An 18,510-nucleotide genomic window follows, 5' to 3' on the forward strand; every position below is an offset into this window, starting at 1 on the left:
TCTTAAGAGCAGAGTTGTGTGACACAAAACTCCACTGGCACTGCAACAGGGTTGGCTAAAACTTAAATCCAGGGGAACAGCAGGCCAGAGCATCTTTATTGTCCTCCGGATCATTTTGTGGAGTGTAAGTACTTCAACACAGCTCCAGAGGCACCTGAGCTGGTGCCACGAGTGACCTTGTGTCCTGGGCCTACAATTACTGCAGGCTCACTTACCAGCCACACAAAATTACTGTAACTTCCCATTGCTGCCCTGTAAATCCAAGTCTGCTTTGTATCAGGCCTCAGAGGAAGAAAAGAAGAATGCATGGAAAAAAAACTAAGGCAGAAAAGTGAGAACTAGGAAAGGAAGGAGAGACAAGGAGTCAGATGTAGCTCTTACATAAATTAAATAAACAGAGGAAATAAAGGAGAATATTAACAGGGAAATAAAATAATTAAAAAAAAACAACTCCAAGAAATGACTCCACTATACTGATTGCTACTGGATAGTATTTATTTATTCATGGTTTTAAATTTTGTATCACTTTACTGGCAAAAATTTTACTGCTCTAATTTTGATGAAGGCTTGCTGGATACCTCTTCATTTATAGCAGATATTTAATGTCCTAGTGGCAGGTGGTTTTTATTATAAAACAAACCACCACATTAGGCTTATAGAAACAATTTGCCTTTTAGTGATATTCCTCTAATACGGGAGGCTTATTACTTAGCATGTTCCCCAAAGAAGGCTCCTGGGCATACCCTGATGCTAGTTAATATTCTGGGTTTGCTTTTCTTCTACAATGAAGCATCTTAGAAAGATTTCAGAGAATGGCATCCCTAATTATAGAGTGGGTTTTCAGTACCTACTCTTGCTCTTCCTTTGGGTCTGTCACTCCTCCTCAAAGGACACATACACACTGGAAACTGGGATCGGTGCTGTGAGACCAAGAGATTCCCTGTGAGATCTCTGACTCTGCATGACTCACACTAGTACAGTTGGTGTAAATTCCCCTGAACTACAGGATGCTTGCACAATGCTTTGAGCATGGAAAGTGCTTTGAAAGCAGTAACACTTCAGTGTAACACTTAAAAAAACCCATGTCCTCCTTCTCCATGTCTGTCACATGTAGGTTTGCAGCTTGAGGTTTTCTTATCTTAAGCCAAGAAAACCAGTTCAATCTGAAAGGCACAGCCAGGGAGCAGCAAATGTGGGCTGCTCTGCAAGGGAAGGGAAGCTGGGAGCTGAGGATGACAGCAGAGCAGTCAGGGCAGTGGCTGTACCTTGAAGAAATCAGGATTTGGGCAAGGCAGGCAGAGGAGGTGACGGCAGCCGGGGTTAGCCACAGTCCAGTGATTGCCAGACAAGTCTATAGTGATGCTGCAGTCAGTAAGTCAGGATCAGGATCAGTTCTGGGGCACAGTAACCAGGGTCAAGCTGTGGTCCAGTGATCACCCGGCAGGTCCATAGTGAGGTCAAGCCAGGCGGTCAAGCCCAGGTCAGGGTCCAGGACTGGATCAGTGGAGTACATAGCCAGGCAGATACTAAGGGTGAGAGCCTGACCTTAAAAGTGGCTTCCAAGCAAAGGAGGGGCAGGTCCCTGTTGAGGCTTCCTAAAGCCATGGAGCTGTGCTGTCAGTGTTGGACCTGAGCCCTGGCAGCCAAATCCCCAGGAGCGGGGACATGCTCTGGGCCTGACAGGCTACAAGTTTCAATAAAATCCTGTACCTGAGTTGTGGGCAACCACGAAAAAACAAAGATGAGCTTGTGATCCATCACCTCAAGCGAACTTGGGATAAGGGATAAAAGGCCAGTCTGACATCCTGCTTTTCTGTGAGGAAAGGCTACTGATACTTTGAGTTAGAACAGAAATGTTAGTGTTATAGAGACATAAGCTGCCTTAGAAACAACTTTGGCTATGGCTATACTACTAAATGATCTGGCACTTCTGGGGATGATGTATCACATTACTGAACTAGTATTTGTTAAAGTTTTGAAAAATCAGGCATAAAAAGGAGTTTGTGAATAAATTATAGCTTAAATGTTTTTTTCTTCTATTGTTATGTAGGAGACAAGGAAGAAAAATTGTCACCTCAGTAGAGCATTTGGGCTAATGTGACACATACAGCCTTGAACCCTCTGAGAAAGTCATCAAGCGACTCAGTCAGCCAGACAAGTGCTATGACATAAAAATATGCCAGGGCTGATGAAAGCAGGAGGTCTACCAGCCCTGTCTGGCCTGGCAGTGTCATGAGCTCAGTGTACTTTGCTGTGAACGCCACTACACAGACTAGTCATCGTGTTCTGCTGTAAAGTGAAAGGCAGCCAAATGAGCTGCATAAATAACCATGTGATAGAGCTAGCTCCTTACCTGAACAGAATGGTAAATGTCAAGCTGAGAACTTGCGTTGTAAATACCAGTAGAGTAAGAATTCTGATTTTACTAGCGACCTCCAAAAATTCATGAATAGCTCTCATAGAAATAGTTTCTATTGTCCTGCAAACTCAGTTCAATCCAAGTTCTCATATGACAGAGAAGACAATGTGACCTGCAGCTGCTATTCTCTTGGCTTTTATTTAACTTTCATTCTTTCATTCGATTACACTGCATTGCTGTCAGCTGCAATCAAGTTCTGGGGTGTCATCAAGCAAGGGCTTGGCCAGTCCTCTCTAGGATTGTAGAATGGACAAGGAGAGGGTGGTGGCTCTTAGGGAAAGGTGGAATTGGTGGAACAACATCTCTGTACATTATGTATTGTGTTGGAGGGGTGGACATAGAATTTTGCCATTAATCAGCAAACAGTTCTTGAAATCAGGGGAGAGGAAACCATGGTGGTCTGTGGACTGAGACTAGTAGTTTCATATCACGTAGCTTAGAGACTTATTAGAATCTGGTTCTGAGCTTACTCTGGAAATAAAATGTTGTAAAACCATGAAACAAATTCATTCTTCCTCTGTTAGAAGTCAGTAGATTTTTTAGGATGCTACAATACAGTCTGTTTGCAGGTCAGGAAAGCTACCACAGACATTGTGTCAGAGCCATGACCATGGTGGAGCTTCACTGTTATGTGAAACTAGCGTTCAAAAGACTAGCCCTCTGCAAAAATCCACATTATAGCATCGTTCTATTGGGCCTGTGACTGATTTTTATCTGTATGAGGTCAGTGAGGGCAACTTGTGCAGATCATGATCACATCATTGTTCTTCACCAATCTCAGTGTTATGATCTTGGCCCTGTCGGTAGCTGGTCTCAGCATGGGAGCTCAGCAGGAGAGCAGATGGAAACTCTGGTTGCGCCAGTTCCCCCTGTTAGATTCTAGCCTGTCCCAAAATACAGGAACTGCAACTTTTCCTAAGCAGTGTCTAAATCCCGATTGGTAATTAGCCCATGCAGAGCTAATTCCAGGTGATTTCTATTGAAAAAAATGTAGTAAATAACAGAAAGGGCTGGAACGTGAACTCGTCTACAAAGTTCACACTGGAAAAGAAGGACCTTGCTTTCTCTATACTCACTGTGCATCGTAGCTGCACTGAAGCTTTCTCCTGATTCCTGATACGAGAGTACTGTTACATAGTGTGAAACTGAAATTGTGTGAGAAAAGGACTATGCATTCAGCAAGCCTGGAGGGACAGCATGCGCTCTGGTGAGTATGGATATCAGTGTGATGCCAGTCTAAAGTTGGACCTGATCTTGCTGTTCTGCTGCATTTTGTTGGCTTCAGCAACATTTAGTTCTCAGCTGTGTTACTGAGAAGCTACTGGAGGCGATCTCAACATCTGCACACATCAGTACACAGCTTTGCACCTAGAAACTTTAAAACATTCATTTCCTTATAGACTTCAAAGCAGAGCATAGTAAGCCAGCTGGGAAAAGGAATAGATCTATAAAAACCCTTATGAGTTTCGTCATGGTTTTTGCCCCTGTTCTAGTGTGTTAAGAAACATCATTTTCTGAATGTGCATTTTGTTGCTAGGGGTTTGGCTGCGCAGAAAGGATATGGTGCATGTGATGTAATATGCCTTGATGGGATCTTCCGGTTATCCGAATGCTATAAAATCAAGTGCTTGTGGAGACTGTTGAATCGGTAGTCATCAAAACCTGGCTGTGAACATACACCTGTGTGATACACCTGACAATAACATTTTCCCTATGATTTACTAGTGTAGTACATTTGACCAATGAGCATATACATATTTTCTTGAAGCCAAAATTTAAGCGTGACTTACAGAGGGAAAATCTAATTTTCTGAAGTCTGTGACTAGCAAAGCAGAGGTGAAAATATCCCTCACCAGAAGAGAAATTCTTGTCCCTTGTTACAGGTTGGTATGATGCATTTCCAACAATCAGGGCTTTTAAGCCTATCCAATTTTGACTCACAGAAAAAAATTACACCTGGGTCAGTGTTACAGACATTTGAGGCTATATTTTAAAATCACAGCATCTTTATGCGCTACTGTATATCAAAACCACTGCTATATGCTGTTTTCCTATTAAGAAAAGGAAAGAGGCAATGAAGTGGAGGGTAGAATCACAGATAAAGGAGACTGAAGAGGATGCCTTCTAATGGCTTCCAAAAGCAAACAACACACAGACACAGAATTTAGACCTGAAGTCAATTTTGTACTCAATTTTTAGCCCCTCTACTCCAAGCTCAGTAGATCAATGATTTAGCAGCAATTGGCAGCATTTCTGACTGCTTTTTCTTTCCCATGTTAGTAGTTGAGCACAGTGGTAGCATGGCTGCTTGCATGTTCTGACCTAAATGAAATCTCAGGGCTGCAAGCCAGCGGTAGCTGGTCTGCGTGAAGGGCAGCGTCTCCCAGCTCAGCTGAGCCCCCAGCTCCTTGCTGAGGCTGAATTCAACAGGAGCCAGGAGCTCAGTGGGAGTTGGGAGCCTCTGTTTTACACAAAGGCAAAGTGCCACAAACTCTTTCCAGGCTCCAGACAGGTGTGAGACCTTGTGTCTCTCAAGGTGAGATTTGGCCTCTTCAAGAGGCAACAGCTTCTTTGCTCCCTATTTTCCACTATTTGGAATTCAGACAGAACCAGGAGCAACTGGATTTCACCCAAACTCACAAAGCGAGTGTTTTATGCTGTGTTACTCCCTCTGTGTTCCTGAAAAACCCCCCATTGATGCAGAGAAGTGAGACCATGCTTTAGTCTTTCTGCAACCCTTTTCAGCTCTGGCACCATTTCCCTCATTATTTTGCCATGCGTCTGCTTCCAGGGTGTACATTTTAGCCTTCCTCCTTAGCGTAGCTGTGAATACAGGTGGTATCTTTCCAACTGCAAGCATTGCTTTCATTTTTCCACTTCTCCAGCACCACTTGCACCCGTCACTGGGTTCACATATGGGGTTTGGAAACACCAGATTATGCTTCTATTAATTTTAAAAGGCTTGATGCTGCCATCTTTGTAACTCTTGGGAGCAAGGCAGGAGCAGCACCTTTCACAAAAGTGTTACAAATCCACCCATCCAACCAAGTTCATCTAGGTGTGCTGAGAAACCTCACTAAGGGCAAGAAATACAGGATAATATTTTAGAGTATAAGACATAATTCACACCCCTAACTAAACCACCTAGGTTTTCTCTCTTTATTTCTGCAAAACCTTTCATCTCACAGGATACATCTTTACACACATGGCTCTGTGTCCTGAGTTATATGGTGAGGATGTCCCCAGGTTTAATGAAGCCCTAAGAGCAGTGCAGGCAGGAAAGGTATTGTTTGAATCCTTGGGACAAAGACATTTAACCTGCAGAATCACCAAATCTTTCCTATAAGCAATCAAGTTTATTACCTATATAAAATTGTTTCAGATTTTGAGCACAATACATTTTCCATGTTCTTTGCCTCTGAAGAGATGATGGAAAGGCAAACTTGAAGCTGGCCCCCAGGTTCCCACCACCATGTATCACGGTTGTTGCTCACCTGCCTATTTATCTCCCATGTCCCTGTGTGGAGGAATCCTGTTCTGTAGTATTAAGAATAAATTCTGCTGTGTGAATTCAACTAAAAAGAAATGTCATCACTTCTAAAGAGAGAAGGAAGACCTCATTACACTCATGTCTTTACTCTTCTGCAGAGTTAGAAGATAAGAATGTGGAGACATATCATGAAACTATTAAAGAGGAAAGTTATATTCAGATAGAGTGTATGCAGTAGCGGAGATTGCCCAGCAGAAATCAGTTCAGTTTCTACATCAGTGTCTGCATCATTTTCTGTGATGGATATCAGCTACCTTCTGGGCCTGATCAGCCACTGCCCTGCATCTTATGCAAACAAAAATATCTGTGCATAGTAAAAGCACGACAATCACTATGCACTGTCAACTTAAACTGCAGTGCTGTAGTCCTAAACGTAAGGAAGTAGCGGATGAACTCTTTTATTCACATTAGAAACCAGTCTGTTTGCATTGCTAGTAGCACCATGCCTTGATGGCCAATTGAACCAAAAATCCTCCAAATTCTATCTGCAGGAGCCCTGTTGAGCTCATGGGCCTGATTCTCCTCCTGTTCCCAGCACAGACACTAGGGTATGATGCAAAATAAAGTGAGAGCCAAAGTTTTTACCACATTGAAACAAAGGATAGAAGTGAAGGGGAGCTATAAGAAGAGAGCATTTGCCTCATTTTCAAGATGTTTATTTGTCCACTGCTGGCAACACAACTCACAAGCTAATGAGCTGCACCCATTCCCCGCTTTTCTCCAGCACTCTTGCACTAGCCAGAAAGCAGCCTTGTGTGCGCACACCAAGTGAGTACCTTTGAACTAGCACACCTCACCGTGGTGTGATGAAACAGTCACTGCATGGCTGCTTTGTAGGAAAGCCTGTCAAATTGTTGCTGTGTTTAGTATCATCAGTCGATGCAGCTGTAAGGACTGCTGCTGCTGAAGTGCTCATAGGGTAAGGAACTCTGGGACAGCACAAAGGTAAAAAGACAGCGAAGGAAAATGACAGCCAACAGTAACAGCCTTCGTTCTCGGGGAACAGCACCAAATTAGTGTGAGCTTGCAGAAATGTTTTGAGAATAGTGAAATGGAGACACTGATTTAATAACCAGTTCTGTAATCTGTTCTGAAAATCTTGAAGTGTTTCCTAAACATTTTAAAATTTTAATGCTGTTCAGTTGTTACTCTGACACTAATATACAATACTTCTGCTTCAGAAAATAAGTAGTTAATTTACTTTCCTTGTTTTTGCTGATACAAATGGACTTGAAAACAAAATGGGCTTTTTTGATAGAAATGGAATATTTGTGTAACCGCCTTTTTTCTTTTCTGCCTGTGTGTGGTGGTGGTTACTATGGTAATAATCATGACTCAAGATTTAAAGCCTGAAAGTGGTTTCTATAACAACATGCTAGGATGTTTTGGACACACAATTGAAGTTAAAGATTCAGGATTAACCCTTTGTGACCACGATATTTGTAGATACAACAAGTGCTTGCTTGTTTGGCAAAAGCTTGTTCATAGCTTCCCAAGGTACGCTTTTTCATTAGCAGTCTGAGTAATAATTCCAGCTGTGGATAGAGCAGGTCAGGTCCTGGGGCTGGCGCTTCCGTCCCAGGTGAAGCTTGCAAAGGAGAAATGGCACCACAGTAACTACAAGGTGCTCATTGCATTAAATAATTAAGACGGCAGACAAATGTTTTAGGAGATGGGCAGAGAAGGGTAAAATAGCATTAGTGCAATGTTTAGGAAGTTTGAGACTTTAGTCTGGCAATCAGAACTGTGTGGAAAAACTGAAATTATGTATTCACAGAGAATCTTTATAGAAAAGCTATTTTGAGGGCTAAGATAGCCCCTTACCTGGCTTTGTTTTATCCAGAATGGCATAGTTTCATGTCCTTTTCTTCCCCATCTGCCAAATGCTGATCCACGAATGGCACCTCTGACTTTCAGTCCATGGTGAAGGTATCTGATCCCAATCTCTGTCACTGTCAATTATGCAGCTGTGCTCATTTCTTCCCTAGTTCTTCAAGATACATCAAGAGTGAATATATGTGCACACCCACAACTTTCTAAGGCTGTCTTTGCAAGGAAGTTATTGTCATAGTGATGAACTGTATTTTCTATGTCATGGTGCACTGCAGATAAACTGAGATATGCCTAGTTATACCAAAGCCAAGTGTTCTTCAATGCAGCACAAAATGCCTTGAGCAATATTTTAATATTTCCAGTTAAATGCTAATTATTTCAAGATCTCACTAAAGTCACAGAGCTTGATATTTTGGTGACACAGATTCACACACTTGTTTTAAAATCCCAGGGGTAAGTTTTAAACAAGAAATGACACAAGCATTGAAGGTTCTCATTTCTAACTCCAGACACTGGGCTATCTAAACCCTTGCTATCATCATGTTATCCCATGACTTCTTTAGTGAGCTTATTTGATCATAAGGTAAGCCTTCAGTTGTGAACAAATGCTGTATGCTGTTGTTGAGTCAATAGAAGACAGACTGAAGTAATAGCACTAAGAGAAGCAATGGTTCCTTCATTTACCCCAATGAAATTTTATCTTTCTAGTGACTGACCACAACCAAGATGTCAATTATATAAGCTGTTTTAGCAAATTAAAAACAACAAAAGCCCCCACCCAACACACATTTTTCTGAGTTGTTTTTTTAAAAACAAACAAACAAACATGCACTTTTTTTTTTGCTATTGTAATTCAATCATTTTTTCCTTAGGAATAGTTTTAAAGTTTCATTTCTCAACTCATAGACCAAGCATATTGTTTTTCTGCTATCCATTTCTTTCCAAAATGTATGCATTAATAAAAACTCTGATTTTGCTGTGAACTGCTTTATCTGCATTAGCTGGTGTAGCTTCCTACTTTTAATTCAAACGTGAAGTAATAACTCTTTGTTAAAACAAAAAAAGAAAGAAGTCCTCCTCAAAGCACAGTAAACTCATCAGTGTTGATGACTATATGGGTATCAAGAAGTTCTCTATCTTCTCATAGATTTTTTTTCCTAGAAAATAGATCGGCTCTGTTAAGAAGGTCAGAAAATCTCTGCAGCATATGTAAAAGACCCTGAAGCTGTTAGTGTTGAGAGCTTCTATGAAGTCCTCCTTCAGGGGAAGAAGGCACATTTGAAGAATAGCATTGCGAATTACAAGCAGCCTCCAGGCGTGATGAGATGATTAGCAAAGTGCAGGCATGACCACAGTCAAGTGAACTCCAGTTCATAACAATGCAATTAGCAGTGATTGAAATTTGATTTTAAATTCTGCTGCTGATTATGATATTTCACCAACTTGTAGGCAGAGTCGTGTCCAGAAAGAACAAGTCTTTGCTGAAAGACATTTCTGCCAAAAGCAACCCAAACAGTTTGCTAGGTTTTGTTTGTGGATGTTGAATGGCCAAGATTGCTAATCAGATTCTCAGAATCTGGGATCATCAATTTACTTTACTTTTGATTTTATCAGCTTAAGATAACAGAATATTTTGAAAAGCACACATGAACTCTCTAGCTCTCTGATTCAAACAGAAAAAAAACCAACCAAATTGTCAGGAAAGATATAAGGATGTGCTCTTCAAAATTACCTGCTTTACTGAGGAACACCAGTTTCCTTATCAGGAGTCAGAAGATCTGTGCTAAATTGCTTTGGCCCTTTCAGAACTCCTGCCCTGTTTATGTTAACTTTCCAATTAATTTAATTTTGCCCTCCTATGCTCACTGGCATGCACTTCCAACACCCAAATTGTTTTGTATCACTTTGGTGGTTTCCAATCAGTAAGAAGTCTTTACCAGACCAAACTCATGCATTTTTAGTGCTGATTAGTTATATAAGCACAATTATTCATACACTAACAACATCACTTTAATGAATTTAAGTAAGCGTGTCCAAGACGAAAAAACTGGCCCTTTCTCAGCATTTCTTATATTTAATAGTTTGCACCAACTCTTTTAAAAAAGATGCAGGTATTGACATGTTTCTGGTAGTACTGATGATTTGCCAGTAGATGGCAAGCTTTACTGCAAAGAATTTTACTGCCAAACATCTCATCTGCATCAAAAGGCTTTTAACTATGGGGTAAAATGCTTGGCACTAATTCCTCTCGCAATTAGATTAATGTACCAATGTTTATAAAGAGACTGATAATTACCTCAAGTGTCAGTCAATGTAAATCCAAAGTGATCGGCATTTTGTTTCCATTTTTCTAATGTTACACACAAGTTTTAAGACTCTCTGTCAGAACAAGTCACTGCTGAAGTGACCTTAATTGCTTAAGAATGAAAACGACTCCTCTGCATATCTGAGCTAGAACATGAGGCCTTTTCAGGTTATACCTCTGCAACCTTACCAGAACTCAAGCCCCCCAAAACACTGAAACATTTCTGCCCTCTTTCTGCAAATGTAGTAGAGAATGTTCTTCAACCATGAGCTCAAACTGAGCCAGCCTTTGCATCAGACACCACCATACTCTGCCACATCACATCACAGAACATGGGGGAGTTCCGCTTCCACATGCTATGATCTTCTTCCTCTCTCCTTTCCCCATAGCTCTCAATAGCTCAATAGGTTCCCAAATCCATCCTTCCACATCACTCCAGAGCAGCAGGGAAACTGAGTTTCTATGGGGCAGAAAGGGAGGTAGTGTAAATAACTTGTCTCATATAGGTGGAAAATGGTGTTCTAACTAGCAGTCCAGGATCCAAGGATTTTCTGAAGCACTCACGTCATTTAGGACTTTTCTCAAAAAAATCCTGGGAATGTCCTGGTGAACTGCATACCATTTGATAACCACAGTACGATAATTGCATACCCTTTGATGATCACCTTTTTGAGATGCAGGTTTGATGCTGGGGCAAAACTACTGTATAGCACCCCTAACAAAAACTCTTGGTCCTAGCCTTTAAATAATAAGTAAGCTAAAACTCAACAGTGATTACATCTCTGCTAAGACCTTCAGAACTCTTGTGTTCTTCAAGAACTATACAAATAATAAAAAACATGGCACAGTGCATTAGAATGAAGATGAAACTCCAAAAACTTTATTGCTTCACTGTAAACTTGTAGTACAAATCAGACAAAAGCATCCTCTAAGGAGTATTGGATTTATTGAATTGTCTGTTGGCAATTTCTGCATAAGAAATTTGTTTTATAAAAGCCAGAGGAGTTGAAATTAAGACACTAGTTAAAAAAAATCCAGGAAAGGTTTTCTGTTTCATGTTTTTCATATTGTGGTGTCACCTTGGAGACAAATTGGTTGCCTTCACTACAGACTGTGCTTTTAGGGCTTGCTTTCCTCTTCTCTCATTTTCCATCCACTATTACTGCCTCAGAGAGCTATGAAGCTTTTTAACCAGTGCTCGCAGCTAGTATGTTGCTATCAAAACTGTAGACTGGCAAATGCTTCAGTTTCTCTCAGTCATTGCAACAAATTGAGTTGTTGCATGCAAATTATCTCTGGAAAAGCAGTAATAATTAACTAAATTGCTTCTCATGTCACAGTGGCCCTACTTAAGAAGTACTTGAATGATTGACCTCACCTCTTGTAGTTTACACAGTACAATAGTTAGATAACGTTATAACTTAATCAGAGTTAATTTTTCAAGTTTGCAATGTTTCTTCAAACATGCACTTTTAATGAATTTTAAGTAGGCAGACAGACTGAAAGGAAAGCTCTTTCAAGTTGTGCAATCCCAAGAAAAATGTGGGATGCAAAAGTTCCTAAGGAACACAGATTTTTTCATTTTAACTGTAATTAATAGATTGCAGTAAGCTCTTTATTATCAAGGCTAAAGAAAATAAATGCATGGGTAATATACAAAATTATGTAAACTAGAACATCAGAACATACATGAGGGTATATTGAGGAGGAGAAAGGTCCGTGATACTGCTGACTGTGGAGCAAGTCAGTACACAATGGCCAATGTCTTGAATTTTGCATTTAGTGAGAGCTGTGAGCTGGGGGAAGTACAACTGACACCGCATTAGGATGAAATATCTGCTCCCAGTGCAAAACTGAATGATAACAGGTTTGGGGATGGTCATTTTAAAGGCAGGCTGAATCAGAAGTACTATTTTTGTCCTGTTTTCCCTCAAAGAACAGGAGGTAAAGCTCCAGTTCTCCTCCTGCTAATCAATGTTTAGCTTGCTTTCTTAATCAGGTCTATCTTAGCCTGCATTAAATGAAGATAATCTTTACCAAGAAAAGACCATACCTTTTCTCGATATTTCTCCTCTGCATCTCTGGTATATATGAGCATGACAACAGCTAAAAATAGTTCAAACAAAAACATTTCTCAGGTTTTACTTATATATGCAACACCCTAAAAGAAACATTAAAGAAACTATTTCTATGTAATCCTTAAGACCACTGTTAGTTTGTTTTAAATCACAATGTCACTGTTACTATCGATATTACTACATAAATCTCTATTCTGCTTGTTCAAACAAGTATTAATTAGGTATTTGACTCAGTATATGTACCTATTTATGAGCATCAAGTTCATTCAGGCTGGTGTTTTTTATTCTGAGAGGCACTGCTGCTCCTGTGTACACCTCAAGTCAGAAGACACAATAATAAAGCACAGATAACATTTCCAACCTCCCCATTTATTATCATAGTGTCATATCTACATAACCTGTCTTTCCTAAGCTGGTAAAGCCTCCTGAGGCTTTATTCCTCCACTTCCCCTTCCTGGGAAAAAAGAGATTAAATTATATTATGTATTAAAGTACACATTATGAAAATGCACCCTCATCAGTCAGTTTGTATTCTCTGACAATCCCCAGTGGTTGTTATCTTCAGGTGACCAACCCTAGCTTCTCACTTTCCCAGCCAGCCAAGGATCTGTCCCAGGACTTTATCAGCATTGGTCTAGCACCGGTTATTGATTGATTGATAAGCATCTCTACACGCTGCTTCTCTTTGAGTGCTCCATCTACTTCTCTATTGTATTCACCCTCCTGAATCTCAGTTCCAAGAACCAGGAAGAAATTAGAGACTGGTGGTAGATGGGCCTGAATTTCTCCGAGAAGTTCAGCTCATCCACAACACGCTGTTTGCACAAACATACACTGTTCTGCCATTTGTTTTCAAGTAACTGCTGTAGAAGACACATACCCTTTGTATTTTCAAACAGGACTCCAGAATAAAAGTATAAACTGAAAGAAGAAAATAGGATGTTTACAGGACCATCATAAAGATCATTCAACTTTCATTCTCCAGCCCACTAGTCTTTCCCTTCTGAATCACTACCTTCTCTCGAAAAGGAATTCAGCTTTATTTCATAGATTCTTGGCCAAGATATGACTGCTTTTTTTCCCTCCTGTGATACAAATAATTTTTCTTTTCTCTAGCAATATGCAAAATACTTGTTTATAGTTTTACCCTCATATTTTGAGGAATGTCACATCATAATCACATTAGAAGTCTGATGGTATTCAGATGTTCATTATACAGTAGAGGATTTCTTATAACATGGTGAAAATCAGTTGCAAAAGGAAAAATTGTACTGTGTAAAACTCTTCTTATTATACTCCAGATCAGATTTTCCAGTTTGATCCATAGGAATTAAAATACTATACATGCATTTGGCTTTATAGGTCAGTATTTATATGGTCCCTATCTTCTAGGTGGTTTACGTCAGTAAACAACCACTTGCCTTTCTTCTCTCCATTAATCAGTGTCTATGAGGTTTGATCTGCCATTGTTTCATTTTACTAGCATAGTATTTGGAGGCAACACCAGGATTTCTTCTACTAGCCTCTCCTCAGCATTCAAAAGCTTGAACTTTAGACCAAGATAGAGGTCTAGAGCAAACACCCCATTTGCAATAATCCCTTTGGGTCTTACCATCTCCACAGCCTTGAGTCAGTTTATATGAGTAACAAAATTCCCAAACACTGCAGGATGTGTGCTGACAATTAACACCGTTTCCGCTGACCCATACCAAAACAATGGCAAGTCATGACAGAAACAACGTGATATTATGAGATTAATTTCATGATCAATAGAAGCCCATTGCACTTTTCACCTATGTCTGTGCTGCATGTGGGAGACCTGATTATAGCACACATAAAAGTACACAAGCTTCAGTCTAGCTCACTTGATATTGCTGGCAGTGAAGCTGTGATTGCAGAGGATTCAGCCCAAGTCAACACACCTACCTCAGGCACTCAGTATTTGGCACCTTGCTGCTATTTCTTAGTATGCCTAACACTGAATTTAAGGCAGCAGGTGTATACCTACATATGTATGCTATGCTTACCTGAATACAGCCATTTATTTTGTTATGGAGACAATTAATCACGATTTTTAAAATTATACAGTTTCATGGCAAAATTCTTGTTTTCTTTTACTAGAAAGAACATCCTTCACTACTTTCACTGCTTTAACTCTATCAGTGTTTCTCAGTGATGGGTTATGAACAATGCTGGGAACAGCTTGCTCCTCCTTGAGTGGGAAGTGAGAAGTAGCTATTGTTATTGTCAGCCAGTCTTTATAGTAAGGCAGCTCCAAGTGGCCTTTAATTACTGGCAGGAGCTCAGTTCCTGGAGAGTAAGGAACATGTTTACACCGTGTTCACCATGTCCTTTCAGCTGCAGAGGCTGGAAGGCTCTCAGAGGACTATTTTGAACCTCAGGTGTTTGGGAGATTCTTTGTGGTGGAAATGCTGTACCACTGTCAAACTGCTATTTATAATCAGGAAGTTAAAATCAAAGTGCATGATGGTTTGAACCACTTACTTGAGCTATAACTGCATCCAAGTCATTTAGCTTTGTTGAAATCTAATACAAAAAACTTCCACCACAAAAAGAATACAAAGTGGTATTGAACTGAAAAATGTGGCTCAACCCCTTCTTCTAGTAAAAAAAAATAAATTTGTCTTAAATATACCTAAATGCATTCCATATTGTTGAATATCTGTTGACAACCACCAATAGTGTTGCAACTTTACTCTTAATATAGTGTTAAGCAATCCTGACACTCCAGGCCATGGTTGTTGGAAGAGGCGAGAACAGGAAATTACAACCTACTCATATTTTCATAATTGTTTTCATTTGACTTTTATTAGTCTACTGATATGTGTCACACAGTAACCAGCCCTGTTTTCTTCTCAACAAGCCAACAATTGGAGGTGTTGGTTTTGAAACACAGTTGCATTAAGAGTTGCACTTCTTTCACTCTTGTTTACTCCCAGTGCTGTGGAAGTCCTCAGGATTTTTTGTGTTTCCTTTCTAGCATCACTTTGCATGAGGAACGATTCCAGGTGCCTGTCAAACTCTTGCCAAAAGAGCTCTACGTGCATTGCTGGTCGTAAAGATGATACTTGTCGTTGTGCAGACGTATCAGTGGACACTATGGAGGAACTCTGCAATAAAACCTCTGATCCTTGCTCCTCAAACCCTTGTCTTCAAAATGCTACCTGTTTAAGCTCTGCTGGAAACCTCAGCTTTACTTGCGAGTGCCCTGCTGGGTATAATGGACCTACCTGTGAAACAGCCGTCAGTGTGTGTGACACAAACCCTTGTGAGCATGGAGGCACCTGCCAAAATGGCCTGGCTGGGCCCACCTGCCTTTGTAGCGCAGGATACACAGGTGCACTCTGTGAAATGGATTTTGACGAATGCATTTCTGAACCGTGCCACAACGGAGCAGTGTGCAGGGATGGAGTTGATGAATACTCCTGCTACTGCGTCCCAGGCTACCAAGGCAAGCACTGTGACCTGGAAGTGAATGAATGTGTGTCAGATCCGTGCCTGAACGGGGCAACGTGTCTCAACCAGGTAGGACAGTATGTCTGCATCTGTCCGCTTGGGTACACAGGTAAGCACTATTAAAACATCTTTTTCTTTGCATCGTGGCAAACCATCACAATTCATGTTCCAAGTTCAACTCCCCCACCCACACACCTTTTTAGTCATATCTGTATTACCACTTTGCCTTCAGCTTGGGCAACAGTGACTGTTGGTGCATTATGGGTTACCTTATCACTGTGAACTACTCACATCAGATAGAGAAGGATTAAAGAAATCTCACATTTACCAAAAACTACAGAGCAGTTTTGTGAACATCAAGCTATGTCACAGGGCTAGGTTAACTTCCCTTTTAAAAGAAACATTCTCAAAATGCTTGTCCTCAGAGTGCTATGCATAGTTTTTGGTCCTCAGACAAAACCTGTTTGACAGGGTTAAAAATTAGATCTAATTAGACTTGCTTGCTTTGCTAATCACGACAAACTGTACTCTTAAACCTAGATGTTTCATGTTAACTTCCTCTCCTCTGCCCTTCCCAGAAACAGAGGACTCATTTGCAACTAGAACATGATGTAAGTTAAATAGAAAGAAAAGTATTATCAGGTTCCCAAACTGCTCATTTTTTGATAATCCCATTTTATGTGGCTCCATTTTTAAGGTACGGGTGTGATTTTTCTTGCATACTTCCTCTACTGGAGAGCATATAATCCTTGCGGGGGACAGCTCCCTTCAAATTTCAAAGCTGTATTCGGGGGTAGGACTGCAAGAGGTAGCACACTGAATCATTAAAAGGAGAAAAGGGGAGGCATTTTAGTGATAGACTGCCAGTCAGGTAAACAAAGAAAAAAAAGAATCATACAGCAAAAGGGGGGAAAAACCAGCTATTGCTTCAAGTGATTCAAATGAATAAGAAATAAGAGATGTGGTTTACAGCTCCATCCCCAAATCCCCATGCAGGAGGGGAATTCAGAGGTAAAAAGCAGATTTCCCGTGTGTGACACAGCACTCGCTGGAAACCAGCCCTTGGTTAATATCCCTCATGAGCACAGAGAATGTTATTTGAAGGAAACTTGTTACCTTCCCGCCACCCCGCTGCTGCCAGCGGGTGTCTGAGCCCAGGCCAGCTGAGGAGAAAACTACACAACCAGGGGAAAGCTGAAGAGCAGAAGGAAGGAAAAACCTATTAACAGCCAGCATGGTTACTCTGCAATGATCGGACTCAACCCAGACCTCCTGTTTTATTCAGGAAACTGTATTTGTTTAACTGGCACTGTTAGTGGGGTCCAGGCCTGGATCTATAGCCTGGGAACTTAGTTTGAAAGAGGCACCACATACACCTTAGAGACAGAGAGAAAACATAATAAAATAGTAAAGCCCAAACAAAAAGAAATGAAGATTTAGATCAACACAAACTGCTGGAGGAAACTCACTCTGCTGGAGTTGCTCCACTTTCATCACGACATTCTGCTGTTTCCCAGGCTGATGCTCTCTGCTCTCACCAAAAATCAAGCAATGTCACTGAGTGCTCTGCACTCCGCACAAGCAGAGTTAAGAAATGAGGAGAGAGCCAAGGAAGGAGAAGAGGGCTAAAATACAAAGCAGAAGAGGCTGCAGTGTTTTGACATGCAGCTCCGACACTGCTTCCAGCAGCAAAGAGACTAATCATAATAATTCTATAAAGGAGTAGCGGACTGTTCCTTCAGCAGTAAAACACCAGCTTTTAAAGGCTACTTAACAAAATGATTTATCAGACGCATTCTTTTTCATTGTTTTTCTGCACCTTGCTGTGAGTTGCACTAAATGCACAATGCAGAGGGATTACTAGATGAAAGCCCTGAGGTTTCCCCACTGGCAATAAAAACCTTCATTTACTCTGTCAGGGGATCTTGCCAACCATTATTATCCTGGCCTGACACCATGAATTACTGTGGGAAGTCATCCAGCCTCATCTCATTTCCCTAAGATGTTAGAAAGGTTATATATCTTGATATGTAGGTAGAGAATGTACAGTAAATCTACAGCAGTAACGTTAACCAAATGCTTGAGTTACTGGCTGCGGTTGCTACTTGTTTCATGGACTACGACTGCTATTTTGTATGATTGGTATGCTGCAGCACTTCTTAAAATAGCTGAGAAATGTCACACATAATTCTTACACAAATGGAAGAGGTTAAAATGCACCAAGAGCCAAAGAGTGGAAAATTTAGCATGAAATCCCCAGTTTCTATGATAATGCTCTGCATGTGTGAAATTATTTACAAGACATGTGTCACGCAGCTGTTAAGTAATGAAGCTCAATTGGTTTGTTGAAGTTTTGCTGGCTACCTTAATCAAATGCGTTTTTTCCTCCATTGCACTAATTGCACTTGCTTTTAATTCACCTCAGCAGAGCATGGTGTAAGAGCCTGTTATTACCCACAGATAGGTATGTTAATTACCTTGCTGGACACAGATGAAGCCAGTCCTCTGTTGCCAGTGAATATTTTAGTATGAACTATCAGGGGTGCATGGCAGTTCCAAAAACCAGTCTTAGCCCAAGACAAGAGCAGCAGAAAGCGTTTCAGTGATAGGCACAATAGGTACAATGGGCTAGATTAATTCTTGGTGCAATGCCTTTTACTATGATGTAACCATAGCTGGGATGAACTCTGTACAATACGAAGAAATTATTCCTGATGGATCTTGCAGATCCATCTAAGAATCCATCTAAGAATATGCAGTATTCTTAACAATACGTACGCCATGCAAGTATTTAGAGTAGATGCATCATAAGTCGTAGGCGCTTAAAGGCAAGCAGAGGCACAGCAGC

General features: G+C 40.7%; 1 protein-coding gene across 1 annotated transcript in view; it reads left to right on the forward strand.

Annotated features, from left to right (window-relative positions):
* The window catches only part of CRB1 (crumbs cell polarity complex component 1), a 108,718-nt gene that overhangs the window by 18,501 nt on the left and 71,707 nt on the right, over positions 1 to 18,510 (forward strand). Inside the window, exon 3 of the mRNA XM_075509154.1 lies at positions 15,187 to 15,771. Coding sequence (XP_075365269.1) covers positions 15,187 to 15,771 — 585 coding nt within the window. The remainder of the gene's footprint in view (positions 1 to 15,186; positions 15,772 to 18,510) is intronic.

Source organism: Mycteria americana, chromosome 7, assembly GCF_035582795.1.
Source record: "Mycteria americana isolate JAX WOST 10 ecotype Jacksonville Zoo and Gardens chromosome 7, USCA_MyAme_1.0, whole genome shotgun sequence".
NCBI classification, from domain to species: domain Eukaryota; kingdom Metazoa; phylum Chordata; class Aves; order Ciconiiformes; family Ciconiidae; genus Mycteria; species Mycteria americana.